This window comes from Camellia sinensis, chromosome 12, assembly GCF_055761805.1.
Source record: "Camellia sinensis isolate YWXY chromosome 12, ASM5576180v1, whole genome shotgun sequence".
Lineage (NCBI taxonomy): Eukaryota > Viridiplantae > Streptophyta > Magnoliopsida > Ericales > Theaceae > Camellia > Camellia sinensis.
Genome location: NC_138972.1, coordinates 154,625,859 through 154,649,027, shown reverse-complemented (window position 1 = coordinate 154,649,027; position 23,169 = coordinate 154,625,859). Strand labels below are relative to the sequence as shown.

Below are 23,169 nucleotides of genomic sequence, written 5' to 3'. Positions count from 1 at the left end.
TAAGTGCTTGGGTATGAAGCACAGCACGGCCGTGGATAGAGAAGCTCGGCTGCCGAGCTCCAACTGAGAAGGCAGGCAGTTGAGATTAGGTGACGTTCGGCAAGGTTTATGCTGACAGATGGGATAGCAGAGCCACGTGTCAGGAAATGACTGAGAGTGGATATGGGGCGCAGAGGGTATATAAGCATGTCTGCGCCCCCCATACGCGACAGACGAACACTTTGTAAGGAAATTCTTACATTCAAGCACTCCTCTCTCTCTCTCTCTCTCTCTCTCTCTCTCTCTCTATCCTAGGGTGTGTGCTGACTTGATCGTCGGAGGGTTTTTCCGGCTACACACCGCCGGGTAGCTCACCGTTATTTGCTCGCAGGTGATCGAACAGAAACGGAGCTCGGAAGAAAGGAATACGGGCTTGCCGGAATATTTGCTCCTCGTACAACTTTTTTTGTAAATAATTTTTCTAATCTCCATTGTTGTGTAGTTGCCCCAAAATTTAATCAACAATTTCTAATTCTTTTCAAATTGAAGCCAAATTGTTCATTCAAAATAGAATTTGGACAAGTTGAAAATAAATTTTATTTTTTTGAGGGGTAATAGCATTTCGGTGGAATAATAATAAAAATAATTACATTATAAATTAAATCTTTCTTCGTGCAAATCTGACATATATAAAAAGAGTTGCAGCATATATAGAAAAAGACTCACACTATACACAGAAAAGACTTGCTCCTTAAGAAAATAAAAATATTTTGTCATTGTCTTATTTATTGGAAATTTTTTCTATTTTTAACACCTTTAATTTAAGTATTATAACGTATTTATCAGCTCATAAATTACTATTATAGTAATAATATATATGAGATATGAGATTTTTTTAATTAATAAAATAATAATAATAATATATGAGCTTATAAACATTTTATAAAATGCAATAAAATAATTATAATATTAATATTATTTTTTGGTATTAATATTTTATTTTTTATTATAACTTTGGACTTTTACTAGGAAAAACGAGCCACAACGTCATGACGTGAGGATTTTGATATAGGCCCCACATCATTTACATCGACACGCAAAAATAAGCATACGGTCATTTGCTCGGTAATTTACTCGGGGCCTCTAGCAATGCTGATATTTGAAACATAATCAATGATGGAAAGAACAAAATGACTTGTTTGGTTCTGTATGTGATTTTTTTAAAAACTATTAATGGAAAGACAATCAGCTGATTGGTTTGTTTAGAATTTCATGGAACCAAACTATTAATTGATTATGTATCAAATATTCTTTCCATTACCGTGAAATCCATCTCGGGTAGAATTTTTCCTCAATATTTGGCCTCTAATATTTTTGTTGGATTATTCTTTATTGATGGAAAGCCAATCAGCCTATTGGTTGAATGTTTAAATTTTATTTTTAACTTTTTAAAAAAAATTAAAATTAATTTATTTAAAATAAACCTCAAAAGACAAGAAATATATGAAAATAATTAGTACTTTTTTTATTTTTTTATTTTTTTTATCAAACTAAGTTTTAATTTTTAAAAATTCAACTAATAGTTTGTGGATAACAAGGTGGTATGTGAGTAGGAACAAATCAATATTGGCGGCGGTTTGATTTCACGGTCCGTTTGTTTTGCTCTCTCCAAGGCGGATTGCTAGTGGTGAATAGTAAATTTGGATAAAGGGTTGCTGTTGTATTAATGGCATAACAACAGTTGATGTGTCTTAATTTGAGGTTTATTATGAATTTATTTTTATGAATCAAATCGTCATTTTATAGGATTCGTCGAGTATTTTAAGTATGTTAAAAATTATTTTAATTTTATATTGATCAGATAAAATTACAGAAGTGTAATTTACATAAATCTCTTTAAAATTATATAAAATAATTTATAATTTAAATAAATCTCTTTATAATTTACCCTTAAAAAAAATTAAACTACAACCCGTCCAAGTTCACTTTTTTTTAATCTTTTTTTTCCATTTTTAATTGGAACTAAAAAATTCAAACCCCCCCGTATTACGTACTTAACATAAAATCTACCGTACATTCCGAAGTGTCCTCTTTTAATTACTCTCTCCCTCTCTCTCATCGCTGTTTTCAATATAAACTACTTCTGAAATCAGTCAAAGCAATCTCTCTCTCGTCTCTGTTTTCAATATAAACTCTGTTTTCAATATAAACTAGTTCTCAAATCACTCAAAGCTAAAAAACAGTTTTCCCTTTGACAAAAAGCAATGGGTGCTTTAGGGAAATGGCTGAAATCACTGGTCGGTCTCAAGAAGACCCAATCTAGGCACCAAGTAATCCCATACTCTCAACCATCACTGACCCATTTGCTTGATTTTCTTGTTTTCTTTGTTTTTAGAAAGTGTTTTCAAATTATTATTATTATTTTTATTTTATTTTTGTGTAGGAAAATGTGGGCGGTAGTGGTAAGGGTCGAAAGTGGAGGCTATGGAGGAGTGGCAAAGGAGGCCAAGTGGCTGCGTCTAATTCGTCTTCGTTTGGGGCTGATGATGTCTTCAGTGCTGCTGTGGCGATTGTGGTTAGAGCTACGACCAAAGATTTCATGCTGGTCAGGCAAGAGTGGGCTGCGATCAGAATCCAGACCATGTTTCGGGCTTGTCTGGTAACTCTATTTTTTTTAAATTTTTTGTTCTCTTTATCACTCTGTTTGGTCAATTTTTTCATAGCTATACATGTCTTAGCTATATGTATTTGATGGGTTTGTTTGGGATTGAGTTTTCAATTGCTGATGAATGAAATTGAATTCAATCATTTGACAAAACATCTTCTATCCCCCCCCCCCCCCCCCCCCCAATGCTGTTTGTTTCAGTCAAAAACATTTTCCTAAAGAATATTTAGATGGCGGTGGTGATGGTGATAGTAGTGGTTACGGTGGTGATGCGTAGTGGTGGTGGTTGTGTGATTGCATTAGTAAGATCCTAATCTGCCTAAATAATCTTGTTTTTTCTAGATTTGGTTTTCCGTCCCACCAAACACTAGAAGATTCCAATTTTTGGGAGGGAAAATTGTGAATCAGTAATGTTTTTAAATTTTTATTACAAATTTATGAAAAAAATTATAACTTTAATTATTTAAGTTGGTATGATTTACCACTGATTTGAAATTCTTTTTTTCTGGAAACCTAACTTGCAAAAAAAAAAAAAAAAAGGAGGTAAAGGAAGAAAAGAAACCCAACTTGTATTCTGCATGTTTCCATTTTACTCTGCTTTCAAAAAATGGAAAAAATGAGTATTTACAAACAAGAAAGGGTAGTGGGATTTGCAGTGTTAAAGATTAATTATTCACTGTTGGTTTGTTAATATATATCATTTAATAACCACCACAAAACAACCAATATTAACTTGCATATTTTATCTGTGTTTGTTCAATTGTTCAATTCTGATATTTTATGAATCATGATTATGTTCCATTTTTTGAGTTTTTCTTTTCTTTGTGAAATCTATTTTTTGCTGATTCATGTTTATACAATGAATTGATGATTGAAGGCAAGACAGGCTTTGAGGGCATTGAAAGCAGTAGTGAGGGTACAAGCAATTTTCCGAGGCAGGCAGGTCAGGAAGCAAGCTGCCTTAACACTAAGGCGTATGCAAGCTCTTGTTCGAGCTCAGGCTCGTGTTAGGGCCTCTTGTGTATCTGCACAAAGTTGGGATAAATGTGCGATTGCATTAGAGGTTTGTGCTCTTTAAATTTTCTGTGTTTTTGTGAGATTGGGTATTGAAGCATTTGAAAGCAACCTTTTGAATGTTCATCAGATCCTAGCCAAACCTGTGTCTTAATTGTGACAATCTTCACAGGATATAATATTTCGGACTTAATGAGTTTGTTATTGGGTGATCAGGATGAAGAGAAAGAGAACCTTGATAGGTTGGTTCGGGAGATGATGGATGATGAAGTAGCAAAACATGAACCCACTATAGAAGATGATGTCTCCACACAGAATCAGCATCTGCAGCAAATTCCGACACTCAGTGGCAGTCACAATTTCTGCTCAGTGGATTTGGATTCTGATAACCACGTAATTATAGACAGAGATGATATTCATCCTAATAATGTAGCATACTCAAAAAACTCAAAGAGTGTAGACATTGCTGTTAGTCAAGGGGATCCTCTATCTTCTACTGGTGATGTTTGGCCACCAGTTAGCATGCCAGATTCTTATTATCAGTCTACGTTAAACCATGAATATGCTTCTGCTTCTGCCACTAAGTTGTCACTTGGGCATTCACGAGTTTTTAAACAGCAACAGGTCCGACTGATTGATCTGGAATCTGACAATTGTGAAGAAGACACAAGGAAAGATCTGTTGCACAGAAAATCTAATGATGGGTCTTACTTCAATCCGTACTCTGACCAAGAAGTCCAAGGCCAAAATGAGGTACTACAACATTTCTACAAGGGTCAGGACGGTTTACCTTATCAGCATGAGCAGAAGCAGACACGGTTAAATTTACAGCCAGCGTCAAATGTTTCAATGGAGATGGGTCAGTTTTCTGGACTTTTCAGGGAGCATCTGCATGCGTCGCTGCCCTTAGAACTGAGGCAGAAGAGATCGAATGATATGTATATGCATCAAAACATTCAGGGGAAGATGTTCACTGATGGAAGTAGGTACACTATTCCAAGGCAAGAACACTTCTCGAATGCCAATTCCAATGTTCAGGATTGGGCTATCAATACTAATACCACCCACATGTCAGCACCTCTCCAGTCTCATTTGGATGGTGGAGAGTTGGGTCGGAATTGGTTTTCAGGGGAGCATCGAGTCCGTGGTGGCTGGTCCACTTTGGACACTAGTGCTGTTGGCCCAACCCAGGCAGGTGGATTTCCAGTTTAGAGCTTGGTTGGGAGTTAGGATGCACACAGATGCTGAACACAAGATGCGTGTGACAGGAGTTTTTGGGCTCTAATTATTTTTAGGACTAAGGGTCAATCAGGGTTTTCTTAGTAGCTGATGGAATTTTGTACGTACATACAGGAGAGCCAATCCAACACCGTATATATATCTAGGTTTTATAGACGGGGAGGAGGTGAGTTGTGAGGATAGTGGAAAGAATCAAGGGATTTCTGGTATCAAGGGGTGATTCAGTCATAAATATAGTTCCTTTTTCTTTGGGATTTTTTAGTTTATTGAACTAATAAAGGTTACCATTTTTTTAGTTTATTGGTTTCCCTATTTTGCTTTTGTTTGTTTATATATATTCATTGCTGTCATCCGGATATGTGGCAAGATGTATAAACGTATATATATCCTCTCTTGCTTGACTTGGTTGGTTGGTTGCCTAAATCACAACCACCACCACAAAGACACCACCGCCACAACAGAGCAGAGCAACCATCGCATCGCGTTGAAATGAAAATCTATACTACTCTTCCCTTCCCTGTATTACCTTTTCCCCAACCCCACACATGCATATTTGTACCTCCCAAATTCCCAACCATACATCACCCACGCAAATATAATATTAATAATAAGCTCAATGAATCACGACAGGCCCAGGTGTGATGGGTTTGTTTTGTTTACTCTAAACCATGAATGTAGATTGAAGAATGTTCCGACATTAAACCAAATTTTATTTCTCACAATAATATGCCACTCTATAACTAACTTTTCATTAACAAAACAAACAAACAAACAAACAAGAATCAGCAATGATAATTGACCTTTTAAGCTTTTGAGTCATATTGTCAAAGTATGGGTAACAATAAATTTTATTAAGAAAAGCAATAGAAAAGATAGTGTTACAACTTAATTAGGATATATAATTTCACTAGTGTTTCTAACGACCAAGAGATATCTTTTAATTTCTAGTTAACAAAAAAAACTAGAGATAATTTAACCATCTTAATTATCTTAGAATATGATTCCCTCAAAAAAAAAAAAAAATCTTAGAATACGAGATTATTTTATTTTCCAGTTAAAACTTCAGAATCTCAATTGTTGAATGATGTTACATATACTTTGACAATATGACTCAACAAGCTTATGATGACGGCTTGTATCTGATTTTAATAAATTTGACATTAGTCATATGGTTGTAGTGATAGAATGGCAGAGCAGATGTGTGTTGGCAGCATTGCTGACCCCTAATAAAAGTGTTTGTTTTGTATTGAGAAATATAATAAATGGTAAGTTTGTCATTTTTTTTTTTTTTTTGTGGTACGTAATATTCAGCCGTGGCATTGGAATTGATCGGACAACTAACTACTTCTTCATGGAGAAAAAGGACATGCTCCTTGCACGCTTGTGGACATCGCTTTTGAGAAAGACTAGGTGAATTAACAACTGGGACACATCGGCAGTATTTGGCCATTATCTTGACCCTTGTGCAAGTAACTTTCACATGTTAAACTGTGACAAGATGTCAGAGAGTTCAGGGCTGTCTGTAAATGTCCTTGAATGTTCCTCATCCTATTGGAATAAGCTGCCATGCCCTCTTTAAATTTTTTTTTTTTTTATTTTCTGGGGTTGTAATGCTTGCAGGCTAGAAAGAGTTTTGTCCAGTAAGTCAAATGCACGGCGCAAGAAAGATCCAAAAAAAGATGATGAATTTATTTCTGAGACAGAGCAGATGACTTATACGTGGAACGGATCTGTCTTCAAATATGGAACTCAGGTAACTCAGGTTTTGAATATCATCATCTTGGTCTTGCAGTTTGATAGCTAATAGTCTTTGCTTTGGGGCATTTGCTTTCCAGTGTAAACAATATAAAAGATTCTTTCCCCCACCGTTCTCTTGGGCTTCTAAAATGCATTATTCGAAGTTGTTTATGAAATAAATGAAACTCAAGCACATCCCATGTATTGACTAATACTGAATGAATCCTGAATGTTGGTATTCAGTATCTACGACCTCATTCTGAATTGGCATGGAGTTCTCAAGGTTCTTTGATACTTTGTTAGTGTGCATCACATTTTTACTATGAAAAATAGAATGAATTCAAGGAAGCTGATTATAGAAGAATAAAATCTTGCACTTCTTATGTTTTTTGTTAGCACAATCACAAAACCAGGCAAATCTTCCAGTTGCTTACTCATGCAGACCAGCATTAGGGTACGTAGACATACATTTGCATGCATGCATATCAGTGTGAATCTATTAGAAATGGACCTATGTATTATTTTACTCCCAGACTTGAATTCCTGAATGTTTATGGGAAGTTTGTGACATTTTTATTTTATTTTATCCCAGTTTCCGCAATCTTCTGGGCAAGATTGCCATTCAAGAACCTACCTTTGATAGGATAATTGTTGTTTACAGGTACTAGCTTTCATTTTCCAATTTAAAATCTTGTTTCAATCAGTGTTTTGGATGTTTTTGTTGAAAAAGATCTTCTATTCACCACTAATTTTGGAAGTTATTTTTTGCTACCAAGTTGAGCATATATGATGTTTTGTTATACAATGTTTGAAAAGTGCATCCACCTTCAAAATTCCACTGCCACTTTACATATGGGAAAATTAGGGCACTTGAGAAGGGATTAATTGTACATTGGGAAACCATCCATTGATTATTGTCATGGATTTGTTATTTCTAACAACCATGATGACCATGCAGGCGAGCAAGTACAAATAGAACAGGATGAGGAATATTTGTGAAGCATTTCAAAAACATTCCAATGGCTGATATGGAAATTGTCCTTGTAAGTTTTTGGCTGCTCTGACTGTCTCTTTCTCTTTCAGTGACATTTTAACTTTTCTAAAGCCTTGTACCCACTTATTAATGTATGAACTCGTGAATTTCTGCTCATTAACCGCCAGGAAAGAAAAATCCAGGTTTAACGCCTATGGACTGGGTCATATTTCTTGGTTCTGCTATTGTTGGACTGGTTAGTTACCTGATATATATGGAACTTGTTTCCTACTCATCCTTTATCTATTTTCTTTAGATAAACATACCATGTTTTTCTACAGGTTGCAGTTGTGGGTTCGCTCGACATGCCTAAAGCTGATCTTTGGGTCGTATTTGTCATCCTTTCGACTGTGATTGGTTACTGTGCTAAGACATACGTCACGTAAAGTGTTTGCAGTATTTCATTTTGATTCATGTGGATATGTATTGTTCATTGAGCAAACATGCATGTTGTCTGCGTGATCTACCATGTGATGGATCTGCTTGAGAATTGTCCTCTATGACAAGTTGATCTGGTCAAATGCATATTTAGTTTTGTATATATTTCATATTCTTTCCACCTTACTGCTATAGTGGACGAGTGAGTCAGGTCAGGGAAACTCCTGATGTAGGATTTCTTCTTGGTTGGAGCCACTGCTTCATGCATTGGGCTTGGAGCTGTGATTGCATGTGTTCCATACATGCCACAGGCAACCTGTATTTACATAATAATCATGCTTTTTCCTTTGTCATTGCTTTGTTCGTCCTTTAAAGTCTGTTGATCTCATAGGTATTAATTTACCAAATGTTTCAACTGCCTGTAGGTTTCAGCAAAATATGGCTACATATCAGAAATTAATTACTCAGTCCATGTATGACAAACAACTGGATAGTGGAAAGGGCACTCTTCTTCACTTGTGTGATGACGTGATTCAACAAGAAGTAAGTTGCTAGCTAGAAATTTGCTTCTTTATTATTATTTTTTTTTCTCCCCCTACTTGAAGAATTGACAACAATGACTTTTTTATTCTCTCCTTTCTCTTATGTGTCTTCTTTTTCTCTGTTTCTTCTCTCATCTACCATAGCATCACCACTAGCCAAAATCATTGTAGTTACCGCCTGAAACCACGCCACTAGTCAAAACACAACTGCTGTACCATTACCACCACTTGAAACCGCCATGACCACCCACCACCAGATCCATCCCCCTGCAGTACCATCCTCGTCTATCCTCTCTCCCAACCCCTGTTGATTTCCTCTTGCAGCTCCACCTCCCTTTTTCCTTCCCCCACCCCTTTTGCATCCCATTGTTAAATATATTTTCTTATGTTGTTGCCTAATCCTTACTTGAAAATTAAGGCTATTCGTATCTTATATTTTCCGTTATAATATATATATATATATATTTATCGGCAACAAAATGACTCAAGAATGGACCGTCCACTCTCTTATCAACACAATTGTGTAAAAAATAGATGTATTATTGATTGATTGTTTTGATATATTACAATGATTCCTATATATAGAAGAGAGGATGTGGGAAGAGAATAGGTGAGTGTGTAGTAGGTATGGAGTAGGTGAGGAGTAGGTGGAGAGTAGGTGAAGTAGGTGAGTGTGTAGTAGGTGGTAGTGGTAGGTGTGTAGTAGGTGAATTTTAACAGCCCCCCGCAAACTCAAGGGGGATAGGAACTAACCAACTTGAGTTTGGAGAGAGTAACAAAACAAGAAAATACATAAAAATAAAAGAGGATAGGGGACACTGTATGGTCGTGTCAGACCATTGTAGAAGACTGTATGGTTATGGCAGACCGATGTAGAAGACAATTTATGGGGTCATGTCGGACCGTTGTAGCAGACAATGTTGTGACAGTTGTTGTGACAGTTTACGGAGTCTTGCTGGACCCTTGTAGAAACTAACCGGAATCAATGTCGGGACAGTTTACAGAGTCTTGTCGGACCCATGAAGGAGCTAACCGGAATCAATATCGGGACAGTTTACAGAGTCTTGTCGACCCCTGAAGGAGCTAACCGGAATCAATGTCGGGACAGTTTACAGAGTCTTGTCGGACCCCTAAAAAGTCGCACCCTCAAAAGGTGTGCCCAATCTGTCAAAAAAGGCGTGCCATCAAAAGGCGTGCCTAATCCATAAAAAGGCGTGCCATCAAAAGACGGGCCATCAAAAGGCGCGCCCATGTTGTCGTCGAGCGCCGAGCGGCGCATGATGCGCGTGTCTGCCTCTTTGTCAGGGTCTTTATAAACTGAGGCGGAGGCTGTGCTTGAGGCAGAAGCGAAGACAAAAAAACCTTGTGAAAAAATTTCTGAAAAACTCTTCATTTTCTGAGAGAGATATTTGAGCTGTCTAGCATTCCTCCTGCCCCCAGGGGTGTTCCTCAGATCACTGTATGCTTTGACATTGATGCTAATGGTATCTTGAATGTCTCTGCTGAGGACAAGACCACTGGTCAGAAGAACAAGATCACCATTACCAATGACAAGGGAAGGTTGTCAAAGGAAGAGATCGAGAAGATGGTACAAGAGGCCGAAAAGTACAAGGCTGAGGATGAGGACCACAAGAAGAAAGTTGAGGCCAAGAATGCATTGGAAAACTATGCCTACAACATGAGGAACACCATTAAGGATGAGAAGATCAGCTCCAAGCTTGGCCCAGATGACCAGAAGAAGATTGAAGCTGCCATTGAGCAGGCAATTCAGTGGTTGGATGCGAACCAGCTTGCTGAGTCGGATGAGTTTGAGGACAAGATGAAGGAGCTGGAAGGCATCTGCAACCCCATCATTGCCAAGATGCACCAGGGTGCCGGTGGTGCTGCTATGGATGATGATGATGCTCCTCTTGCTGGTGGTAGTGGTGCTGGTCCCAAAATTGTGGAAGTTGACTAAGCTCTTCAGTTTGCGTGATGGCAGGTATGTGTAGAAAATAAGCGGAATAGGTTGAAGTCCGGCGGACGGCTAAGGTGAGGTTGCCACCCGCCGGTGAAGCGAAAATACTAGGTTCTAAACCTGCTCTGATACCATGTAAAAAATAGATGTATTATTGATTGATTGTTTTGATATATTACAATGATTCCTATATATAGAAGAGAGGATGTGGGAAGAGAATAAGTGAGTGTGTAGTAGGTATGGAGTAGGTGAGGAATAGGTGGAGAGTAGGTGAAGTAGGTGAGTGTGTAGTAGGTGGTAGTGGTAGGTGTGTAGTAGGTGAATTTTAACAAATTGGTTCTAATGAATAGATAACAAGGAAATGATCATTAAGTTTTCTATAGAAATTGAAATTCCAAGAGGTAGGAGCTGAAAAGGACAATGCCATAAAGGCAATGGAAGCATTCTGTGAGTGGGAAAGATGATATAAGTGAGAGAACAAATTATCGAATGAGGCATCCCCGACCCAAACATCCCCATGAACAAATATTCTCCGCGTTTTCCAAAACAAAACTTATCATGGATTGGCCTAAATTAGTTCGTCTTCCCGGTTTCACAAACAGAGATGCAAAATTGGAGTTTTTTGTGCTTAGGTAACATTTAGATGGTAGCATTCAATCATTTGACAATTTCTTTCGTTCCCTTCTGCTGCCCCTATAAAAAACATTAGCATTCAATTTATCATGGATGCATTTGCTGCAGGGAACATCAATTTTGTTCTGAAATATTTTCCTTGTTGGTAATGCAGGATAAAACCTTTCAGCATCCATACATATCAGCAATTGGATCACATACGTAAGTTACCCATTTTGTGCTTCGAACCTCAAATTTGTATTTTACATGCTTTACGGTGATTTTAATTCTTTGTTGGTTCACTGAGTAAAACATTGGCATCACATGAGCAAACTTATTACATTTTGCCAGGTTTGAGTTTTGTGGAGTGAATTGTTTTTCTTTTGAATTGTCATTAGTATTTCATTTTGCATGCATGATTGTGTAGAATGTTGGGATTTCCTGTGGCACTGATTGTAGGGAAATATTCCAATAACTTTACATACTGGAAATTTTAAGTATAAATAACCATTTTTGCATAGTACACTACACAACTATTCCACTTGTTCGGTGGTATAGTATTGTACCATCTTCTATGTGATGTAATGCTCCCTTAAGTTGCTGCAAAATTGAAGAGTATAGCCCTATCCACAAAGGAGAAAAACTGCTCCACTGGGTGGGGACGTAAATGTAATTGTTTGTGTGGCAACTTATTGAAATGGTGCATCCTGCTTTAAAATGGTAACGTTCCCTCGCATTAAGTTGTGGGTGGGCAGTTTACAGAAGATACCTCTCTAGATGTGGGAGATAACTTTTTACCTTTACACTTTCTAGCTATTTTCCTGAATCATTGAGAAATTATAGACAAATTTATAAAGGAAAATTTAGTCAAAACCCTTCCATTGGACCCTTATTTTGTGAAAAGGACAGCCCATTTTATTTTGTTTCATAAATCTCTTAATTTGAAAACACATAATTGAGGAAAGACAAAGTAAAATATCTTCTTTTCCTTTTTTTTCTTGGACAATATTATCAAGGCAACATTTTACTATCAAACAGAGTAACATATTACTGTGAGACAGAGTAACATATTACTATTACTGTTTATATCAATTTCGACGGTACTAACTTTTTTTTTTAAAGAATTTCATAGTCAACATAAATCTTATTTGATAGATTTTGATAAGAATTACATGAACGGATTCCTTATGCTTTCTGCATAGTTTGTATAAGAGAATTTTGATAAGAATTACATGAACGGATTCCATATGCTTTCTGCATAGTTTGTATATTAACACAGTGAATCACTGAATTACATGAATAGTAAAATAAATAAATAAAAAAGAAAAGAACAAAAAGGAGGAGGCTATTTCAAGATGTATTCTTGAATCACTGAGCTTTAATTGTTCTTTCTTTTCTGAACAATTGAGTATATGGGCAGTGAATTCTTCATTTTACTCAACTCTAGGAAAGAAGGGTATGGTCATTGTATTTGCTTGGTTCATAACTTTATATTGTCAAGTTTTCACACTTGTTACAAACTGAATTGTATTCGACACATGAATTGAAAAGCAAATAATTGAGCAGAACACTTTGATTTTTTTCTTTTTCAAAGGTGAGTTAAAAACTGTTGAAAAATGTTAGGGATACTAACAATCTTACTAAAACACTTACAAGTTGATGTGGGTTCCGTACCAAGTGATGGTTGATCTTATTAAAACGTATGAGTGTGTTAATAAGATTGTTGATAAACGTGTAAGTATCCCTAACATTGTTGAAAACTGTTTGGTGTTAAATTGCTTAAATTTAATATAGAATAATCATATTAAAAATAAAATATGGGATGGGTGGGGGGGGGTGTTAGAAAGCAATCTTCAAGGCCAACAATGAAACAGTTGATCTTATATCATGATAAATAATATGAAAAATAGAGGAGGAGAAGAAAAATAAGGAATATAGAAAACTAGGGCTCTCTCCTTAAGCCCTTTGTAATTTAAGGAGAACATCAAACAAAAGTGAGAAGTGAAAAAATAATTACAAAGTGATGAAGGTACAAGTGATTTATAAATTCAATTATGCAAAGATATCTTGTGCTTTCATTAGTTGGGAAAAAAAGTTTTCACTATCCATTTTTTGAAATTCTACCCGTGTATTTATACTAAAACATTCAAAAAAATTTAGGGTAAATTACTAATAGGTCCTAATAGTTGAACTTAATTCCCATCAAATCCTATTGAAAATAAGTCTTGGCAAAATTACCGCTAAAAATAATTTTTTTGTGACAATTTTTTATATATGTCGCTAAAAATTGACAATTAATGACTTTTTTTAGTCATGATTTTTATAAATTGTCACTAAAACTTACCATTAGTGAATTTTTTTATAACAAATTTTTTTCATAGCACCTATTAGATAATAATTCTACTTATTAGGATCTACATACAAGTACTCCTTCAATTTACTAAAGCATTCAATTTACAAAAACAGTGTTCTAAGTACAGCTAATATTTACACAACAGTAATTATAGTAGCCCGCAACAACAAAAGCAATTGCTGCAAACTTTAATATTTGCATAAACAGTCATTAAGAAAGTATCAGCTTGACCTCGGACAGATTATCCATGGGAATCTCCATGGTATCATCAATAGCTGAGAGAGAGAGAGAGAGAGAGAGAGGGGTATATTTACTGACACCTAACATGCTTACTAACACAATTTTCTCCACCAGCCTTCAGGGATGCTCGCTGCTCCTGGAAGATGTGTTGCATCAACTGTTGTCTCTGTCATGAGGTCTGGAACCAAACTATTCTTGTTAGCATCTTTCAAAAATCTCGTAAAGTTTCTCCAGTGAAGCAACCTGTAGGAGTAGGATCAACACATTATTCCATACTCACAAGCAAAAAATGCAATGCATAACTTTACAATAAAAATATATAAAATTAAAAAAATTAAAAAAAAGAATGTCAAACTCCTATAAGTCGAGCAAATTGCTGAACAATACAAGGAGTGAAAACCTGCACCAATGCAAGCCACAACCACATACACTTTAATAACTATTAGAAGCTTCAAAAATCTAGAGTACCAGTCAGTCGAAAAGACCAAGGTAGATAGTACCTGACGAAGTCTTTATTTAGCATGTGTGACACAATACATTGGATGATAAAGTATCCATTTAATTTTCATTGGATTACAAAGTTTAAAAATACTCAAGATACAAGGCACTTGCACATCAGAGTAACATTTGGTATCATTCCAGAGGGAATCCACAAAAATACCTGGACAAATGTTCCATTTGTAGCCATTGAAGTTGGTGGCTTGAAGAAAAGTCTCATGGAGGGAAATAAGACATGCTGGATTGACCATTCACGCTGGGCCCAGGCAGTCTCTGCCTCGGAAATTAGTTCATGCTCATTTTCGTCCTCTATTATGCGATCCTCTGAGAGAAATCAGGATTCTTTCATTAGATCTAATCAATGTATCAGTTTAACAAAAGACAAGGAAAGAGGCGTCAAAACTAGAAAATCATCAAGGAAAAGGCAGATGATCGTGCTTTAAATGCAAACAATCCACAGGACCAAGACATCTTTCATTAGATCTATTCAATGTATCTGTACACAACATCCACTGGACTAAGCATGCATGTTTGAATGGTGTGTTCAGAATCCAGATAAGAAAACTGGGAAATCTTAATGGCTCATCTCATGCTTCGAATGCAAACAATCTTTGTGCAGCAAACGACAAAGCAAAAACAAGGGTATAACACACAAAAAATCTCTTGGGCACATCACACACACAAAATGCCAAAATAAAATAAAGAAAGTGATTTTAGAAGAAAAAATTTACTACTATAATAGACTATAGGGTACATCATCGAGGAAAACCTTGATGTTCACAAAAATATGTTGGCTCCATCCACTACCCACATGGTAATGAGCCCACCATTCACATAGTGTAGGTAGCACCATGTTGTAAAAGAAGGTGGTGGAGGGTTACACCAACTCACTAAAGGAAGATAGTGAGGGTGGCACTACCTTGGCTAATTATGGCTAGCACTTCACCTACTCCTCCTCTCTTGGTTATAAATTGAGATGAGTGAGGAGAGGTTTGTATTATCAGAAATTGGAGAGTGAGAGCTGTGAGTTGAGTGAGTTTCATCTCCTCCTCTGTAATTGTATTTTTGCTCCATTTTAGTGATAATTCTCATTTCTGTCCGTGGATGTAGGCATTGGGCCGAACCACGTAAATATTGTGTTCTCTGTGTGTGTGAGATAATTCTCTGGGTGTCTTTGATCCTAACAAGTGGTATCAGAGCCTCGTTGGTGGCGTTTCGGAACAAAAACAGCGTGTTGTTAGAAACTGCCCAGAAATCGTATTGCTCGAAATCAGTTTTTGAGCATACTAGGAGCAAGGGCTCGACGAGAGGAGTCCAGAAATATAAAGCAGACACCTAACGGAGGCCGGACGCATCCTCACGCGCCCTTGGAAGTTGGCGCGTGAATCCCAGTCGTGACACGCGCCTCCACGCGCCGTTCAGGCACCCGGCGCGTGATCCCAGTCTCACCCACGCGCTCCACGCGCGGACAGAGGAAGACGACGCGTGATTGCACGCGCGACACGCGCCACACGCGCGCGCACCAAGCCGCCCGAGCCGGAGCCGCATTGACCGAGCCGGAGCCGCTGACCAAGCCTCTGACTGAGCTGATGACGTCAGCCTGACGTCAGCAGAACCGGAGGAGTAATCTGGTGCTTCGCAGGCGCACCAGATTCTGCCGATCTGAACCGTTAAAATTGTTTTGGCTTCATCTAAGCCATTTGAGGTCCGATTTGGGTGATCCAATAGTGCTTTCCAACTATTTGGAATATTTCGGACACATCCGTACGGTTAGATTTTTCAAATAAGCTTTCAAAAATTTGCAGTTTTTATTTTGGCAATCCGAAGTGCTTTTCCGGCTAATTTGAGCCGTCCGGACTTCACAGCAAAGCCTGTTTTTCAAACAGAGATTACTTTCTGGATGATGGAGGAATCCACATCAGTTTCAGGGCCGATGATACGGTTGAACGCTTCTAATTATGCGATATGGAAGCCGCGGATGGAGGACGTCCTGTATTGTAGAGATTTGTTTGACCCTATAGCGCTAAAGGGGGTCAAACCAGATGGAGACAAGGATGGGGACTGGATAAAAACCAACCGGAAGACTGTCGGTCAAATCAGACAGTGGATTGACCACAGTGTGTTCCACCATGTTGCCCAAGAGACAGACGCCTATGCCCTATGGATGAAATTGGAGGGCATGTACCAGTCCAAGACCGCACGGAACAAAGCCTTGATAATGAGAATGCTTATAAACCTGAAGCTGAAGAATGGTGTGTCTGTTGCTGAACACACCAGTGAATTCCACAGCCTTGTGAACCAACTTGCATCAATCAAAATGGAGTTAGAGGATGAGATGCAAGCATTATTATTACTCAGTTCCTTACCAGACAGCTGGGAGACGTTGGTGGTTTCTCTCAGTAATTCTGCACCCGAAGGGAAGCTGACCATGGGGATGGTCACAGACGCCTTATTCAACGAGGAGGCAAGGAAGAAAGAGATGGAAGGAGAGCAGTCACATGCCCTTGTCACAGAAAGTAGAGGCAGAGATAGAGAAAGGGGCAGAGGTAGAGGAAGAAGTAAAAGCAGAGGGCGTTCACAGTCCAGACAGGACAACACGAGGAGGTGTTTTTACTGTGATCAAGAGGATCACGTAATAAGAGATTGCCCAGAGAAGAAGGCGGACAGACAAGCCAAAGAGAAGGCTAAGGGACACGGAGGTCCCTCAACTACAGCAGTTGCAGTGCATTCCTCTGACGATGAAGAGGTGATGCTTACAATCTCGTCAGAGTTGGAAACACCCGGCTGGATTTTGGATTCAGGGTGTACGTTCCACATATGTGCGGATAGGAAGCTTTTCTCCACTTACCGAAGAGTCAGCGGTAGCATTATCCGGATGGCCAACAACACAGTGAACAGAGTTGTCGGCATAGGGACAGTGCGATTCCTTACTAAGGATGGAAGAAAAGTAATTTTATCTGAGGTCCGACATGTGCCAGGAGTACGGAGGAATCTAATCTCCCTGAGTATGCTAGATCTAAAAGGAAATTGTTTCTCATCTAGTGGCGGGGTTCTTCATGTACACAGAGGTGATAAAGAATTGTTGCAAGGCAAATTGTGCAACAAATTGTACAGACTGGAAGGAGAAGTTTTGACAAAGATGAGTGTTGTCAAATGCCAGTCGAAGGGTACAAAGAGAGAACATACGCAACCAAAGCGTATGATTGAGCAAGGCTTTCATCAGGAATGGCGAAAACGGTGCACGGGAACGCAAGGAGGCAGTTCAAAGGTGCACAGAGCTGAGCCAGTGAAGCCAATCTTGAAGAAAGTTCAGAGCAAAGAAACCAAGTCTGTAGAGACTATGCCGGTGAAGAAGAGAGTTTCTTTTGCTTCCGTGTTAGAGACATTTTGCAACCTCTCAAAAGATGCATGGAAAGGAGGGATGCAATCTCGAGTCGCAAAGTGAGCGTTGCAATGCACTCCAATAAGGGGGTGCGAGCACTATGCACGGAGTTGCATAGTGATAACTTGTACAGACCGATGGAAGTTGTCTTGGCAGAAGGGCTAACTGTCAAACATCAGTACGGACGTACAAGTGAGACTGAACCGAACATCAGGGATTGCAGCACAGACAACGGGCGTATGAGATCGCTGGGAAGTTGTTCTAAAGTGCAGAAAGCAAAGGCTGGTTGTTCAGAAATAAGCTCCGAGCAAGGAAAATTGAGGATGTTGATGTGTCACACTCTGAAGTTTTCTAGTTGCTCCCGTGTTCATCATGCAAGGAGTTGCACGATAATGCAAGGGTATCCCGAGCAGGGGGTACAGGGCATCCAATCAGGGGGAGCTGTGTCTTGGCAGTCCAAGCTGAGAAGTCAGTTGTCCATGTGGGCGTGGAGGGGGAGAATTGTTGGCTCCATCCACTACCCACATGGTAATGAGCCCACCATTCACATAGTGTAGGTAGCACCATGTTGTAAAAGAAGGTGGTGGAGGGCTACACCAACTCACTAAAGGAAGATAGTGAGGGTGGCATTACCTTGGCCAATTATGGCTAGCACTTCACCTACTCCTCCTCTCTTGGTTATAAATTGAGATGAGTGAGGAGAGGTTTGTATCATCAGAAATTGGAGAGTGAGAGCTGTGAGTTGAGTGAGTTTCATCTCCTCCTCTGTAATTGTATTTTTGCTCCATTTTAGTGATAATTCTCATTTCTGTCCGTGGATGTAGGCATTGGGCCGAACCACGTAAATATTGTGTTCTCTGTGTGTGTGAGATAATTCTCTGGGTGTCTTTGATCCTAACAAAATAATCCATCAGCAATTAAAAAAGAAGATCCTGGTTATATAGTCAGCAAGTCTTCTCCATGGTCCAAAGAACACAAGGTAGGTGGTCAAACCATTCAAGTTACTAAGCAAATACAACCAATATACAATGGATAGGATCTGCAGAAGGAAACACCCATAACAGTATTCTTCATGGAATTTTCTTCTGCTTGGGTACTTCTGAATGGTTTCCTCCTCTCGTAAATTTGCAAACCATCACCTGATGGATTGGGCAACAAAGGTGGATGCATGGCATAAAAGTTTCCAAGAGCAGCAGCAATTGATTGGAAGCAACTTTTCTCATCCCCCCAGTCAACCTATATATATGAGAAAAATTCGCAATATGGATCAAATAATTCATAAGACAGTAAGAATGAAGAATAAGAGCTTGAATTGACAGAGGTTACATGCATTGTTGATCATCATGATTTTACTACCACAATTGAAATTATGAAAAAGACATTTACAGCTGTCTTAGTTAAGTCAACAAGCAGGAAAGATGGTTCAATTAAAAGCACCAAAAGGAGCAGGCGTGAATCTTCTGTATTTGAAGTTCGTTTACAAACTACAAGATGCAATACCCAAAGTACATAAATAATTAAAAACTACATATGACTTTTTATAGATAGAGAATAGAGATAAGCTAATTACATCAGAAGACAGAAAATGAAACCAAGACCCAACTCGTACCTTTTAGAGGGGGATGGAGAGGAGGATATAAAACACGTGTCATGATTAAAATGGGTGAAAGCCAAAAGTGTTCTCTTTTTCATTTCAATTTTGTGCATGTCTTAGTGGTACAATCTCTAGCACAGAAGAGAACATAATCTCTCTTGAAAAAAAAAAAAGAGCCAAAAATCTATGTATGGGTTTCTCTACTGTTGGACCGGAATTGTCAAAAAATATGAGTAATGCATAATCAACAATTGAATTCAACCTTTGGTACTACCATATTGCTATAAACATAGACAAAGATAAAAAGAGAGAAAATGATGTTAGAAAAAATAGATATCAGAACTTACATCATTTCCCAAACAAAGTACAAATTCTGGGACCCCATCCATATCAGGTGTGTACTGGTCAAGTATGACAGGAAGCCTAGACAAGTTACCTTGTGAATCAACATAGATGCAAAAATATTCCTCTAGCATCTCAGATTTATTCTTGAGCAGCTCTGTGTTCATCTGGAGAAGAACAAAAATGTAACTTTAGTCATATAGTACAAATGAAAACCAGCCATTGTGAAAGAACCAATTTTACACCACTTCATAAAATTTTATATAAGGTTTGCCTTTTATGAATAATAAGATTTTTTCTAGTTTCTGCCAGATGGAAGAAAAAAGAATCACCAGTGCCAAATCTCAAATATCAAAAGAAAGAAAAGAACATATAATCAATACATGTATGTAGAAGTATTGTCAACTGAGTGTTTCCTCAAATATGGCACAAACTTTCTTTTGTGATAAATCAAAAGTGAATCGCACGATTCATAATTCGATTCATGTTTTATGATTCATGCAACTTCTGAAACTATCGGGATCAATAGATTCTAACCCCATTTTGACTCTTTTTGGTGAAAATATCAAGATACAACTTCTAAAGTGTTTAGTATGAAAAGTAACCAATATATATACATGCTTTGTTGTTATTTTGGGATCAAATAGTTTAATAGGACCCAATCAGATTGCCCTACAAGTGAAACTTGATCAATACGAATCATGTGACAAATGTATAGTGTACATAAAGTTGATCAGCATTTGCCAACAAAACCAAAATAATACTAACACTGGAGAGAGAGACAGAGAGAGAGAGCACTTAAACATTATATAAATACTAAACAATCATACACGAATTAAACAAAAAACGATCCATGAACTCAACAGCAGAGGCAAAACAGGACGACAGGACCAAAATTAAGTGCAAACTGAAGCAATTAATCTGTTTGGGTTAAGATCAGTTACTTCTGCAATCTTTTCTTTCAGTTCATCCTTTTCATTGCACTCTAGGTCTACATCCTCCTCTTTCAGTGCCAGCATAATCAACTCAGGCAGTGGGGCTGGGTCACTTAGTTGTATTGCATTAAAATGAGCAAACCGAGGAAGGACTTGCTGATACATGGAGGCATAAAAGCAAATGATAAAAAAGAATCAATAACTGAAGACATAGAAGTGGAACATTGAGTAATCAGTGCCCCCAAGACCAATTTGAACTAGAAAAGAAGCAAGACAAGCTCAAATAGTTTACTTTCAGAACCTGCAAGTGGGTCAGTCCTACAAAAAATTATATGACAACAAAATTCATGGTATCGTTGTTTTCCAGAAAGATAGATAAGTAGAAATTTAAGTCCATCATTTTAAGAAGCATAGAAGAGCATTATTACCACAAAGTCACTACATTGGCAAGAAACAAGTGAGTATTATGCTGAAGCAGAGCAAACACATCATCTGCCATCCCAATATAGGTGCAGTGTCTTACAATGTCCAGCAGAGCTACAGAGATACATTATTGGAAAGAATTATCCAAATTTATTCAACTTTAAGAAACTTTCGAGTGTCAACGATGGTGAATTTGGTAAAAACATACCAGAATGGCATTTTGTTGAAAATCAAGCCACGTGCCTTTTCTTTATTCCATATGCTTTCGGTTGATTTATTTATTTCATGCTTTCGGTGGTTAGTTATTATAATAATATGTAGTGGCCTTTCATGCTTTCGGTGGTTAGTTATTATAATAATATGTAGTGGCCTCGTGGCCTGCTGGTTTGTGTTTTTGGCCTCCTATATAATGGAGTAGTATTGTAATGCGTAACAGATTAAAATAAAAAGAGTCTATGTTTATGTTTAGTCTTTCAATCACTCTCTCTCTCTCTCACTATTAATATTTTTTCATGGTATCAGAGCGGGTGTAATCCTGTCTCGTCATTTTCGCCTCTTCAGTCAATATTCGAATTTTTCTCTTCTACTCAAATATATCCTTCTATTGCATGACTAAATACGGTCCAGCTTTCGGAATGACTATCAACTCATCCTCCTCTTCTTCTGATATTATCATCTCATCCTCTTCATCCTCTCATCAAATGGAAACCTCTCATCTTCCGATCACTGCCCATAAACTGAATGGGCAAAATTATTTGCAATGGTCTCAATCCATGTTAATGTTTATACGGGGAAAGGAGAAAGATGACTACATCACCGGAGCCTCGGCACTACCAGAAACCACAGCATCAACCTACAAAAGGTGGATAGCTGAAAATAATATGGTCATGTCGTGGCTCGTCAACTCTATGACCACTGACATTGGCGAAAATTTTCTGTCATTTGATACTGCCAAAGAGATCTGGGACATGGCAAAAGAAACGTTTTCAGACAAGGAAAACACATCTGAAATCATCCAGCTTGAAAGCTCCCTCCACAATTTACGTCAAGACAATCTTACGGTAACTGAATATTTCAATACCCTTACTCGTCTATGGCGTCAACTTGATACGTTTGAGGTTCATAACTGGCAGTGTGTTACTGATGGTCTGTTATATAAAAAGATTGTCGAAGGGAAGCGTGTGTTTAAATTCTTGTTAGGATTGAACACAAATCTTGATGAAATCAGAGGAAGAATTATGGGAGTAAAACCGCTCCCTAACCTTAGAGAGGCATTCTCTGAAGTCCGTCGCGAAGAAAGTCGGAAAAAACTCATGATGGGATCTCATCAACAACTGAATATGGCAGAAAGCTCGGCTCTTAAGACTCAATTCGCTCCTATCGACAACCGTCAGAAAAATAAAGGAGGTAGGCCTTGGTGTGATCATTGCAGAAAGCCGGGTCACTCGAGAGAAACTTGCTGGAAGATTCATGGAAAGCCAGTAGATTGGAAACCACGTCAGCCTCTTGAGAAAGAAGGACGAGGTAATCATGTAGGTACAAATGAACCATCACCACAACCTGAAGCAAGCCCTTTCACCAAGGAGCAAATGGAGATGCTCCAGAAACTACTACAGTCACAATCTGGTTCGTCTTCCAACCACATCATAGGATCCGGAACCTTGGCTCACAAAGGTAATTCTTTGAACGCCTTTACTGTTAGTAAGAAACGTAAAAAACCTTGGATTGTGGACTCAGGAGCATCTGATCATATGACGGGAGATGCAACAATTTTTGATACATATAACTCATGTCAAAATAATTTAACGGTCCGAATAGCAGATGGTTCACTATCAAAGGTTGCTGGTACAGGTTCAGTTGTGCTGTCTAGGAATCTTATTCTCAACTCTGTTCTCCTTGTTCCTGACTTGGACTGTAATTTATTGTCAATTAGTAAACTCACTAAGGAAAAGAGGTGTGTTACTAATTTTTTCTCCACTCATTGTGAATTTCAGGATTTGGATTCGGGGAAGATGATTGGCAATGCTGAGGAATGCTCTGGACTCTACATCCTTAAGGAACGCCACTATCCACAAGAACAACCTCAAACGGCAATTTGTGGTAGTTCTTTTTCGGTTTCGTGTCAAAATAACGATAGAGCAATTATGTTGTGGCACTATCGCTTAGGTCATCCTAATGTTATGTATCTCAAGCATTTATTTCCTTCATTATTTAATAAAAATCCAAAACCTTTTGATTGTGAAATC

At 38.1% G+C, this 23,169-nt stretch overlaps 3 protein-coding genes across 3 annotated transcripts; 2 read left to right on the top strand and 1 right to left on the bottom strand.

Annotated features, from left to right (window-relative positions):
• The first annotated feature begins 2,061 nt into the window (after positions 1-2,061).
• On the top strand, positions 2,062-5,197 carry LOC114278511 (uncharacterized). The gene is made up of 4 exons (XM_082900207.1): positions 2,062-2,309; positions 2,423-2,638; positions 3,522-3,707; positions 3,875-5,197. Exons 1-4 carry the CDS (start codon positions 2,244-2,246, stop codon positions 4,868-4,870), a joined length of 1,464 nt encoding a protein of 487 aa, XP_082756333.1. The 5' UTR covers positions 2,062-2,243; the 3' UTR covers positions 4,871-5,197.
• A 4,841-nt stretch (positions 5,198-10,038) lies between these two features.
• On the top strand, positions 10,039-10,602 carry LOC114295426 (heat shock cognate 70 kDa protein 1). The gene has a single exon (XM_028239650.2). The coding sequence runs from the start codon at positions 10,173-10,175 to the stop codon at positions 10,542-10,544; it is 372 nt and encodes a 123-aa protein (XP_028095451.2). The 5' UTR covers positions 10,039-10,172; the 3' UTR covers positions 10,545-10,602.
• A 2,968-nt stretch (positions 10,603-13,570) lies between these two features.
• Positions 13,571-20,906, bottom strand: LOC114278519 (DNA mismatch repair protein MLH1-like). The gene is made up of 5 exons (XM_082900208.1): positions 20,510-20,906; positions 19,571-19,732; positions 18,727-18,865; positions 14,411-14,556; positions 13,571-13,992 (listed from the first exon to the last, which is right to left on the bottom strand). Exons 1-5 carry the CDS (start codon positions 20,663-20,665, stop codon positions 13,948-13,950), a joined length of 648 nt encoding a protein of 215 aa, XP_082756334.1. The 5' UTR covers positions 20,666-20,906; the 3' UTR covers positions 13,571-13,947.
• Between the last annotated feature and the right edge of the window lie 2,263 nt (positions 20,907-23,169).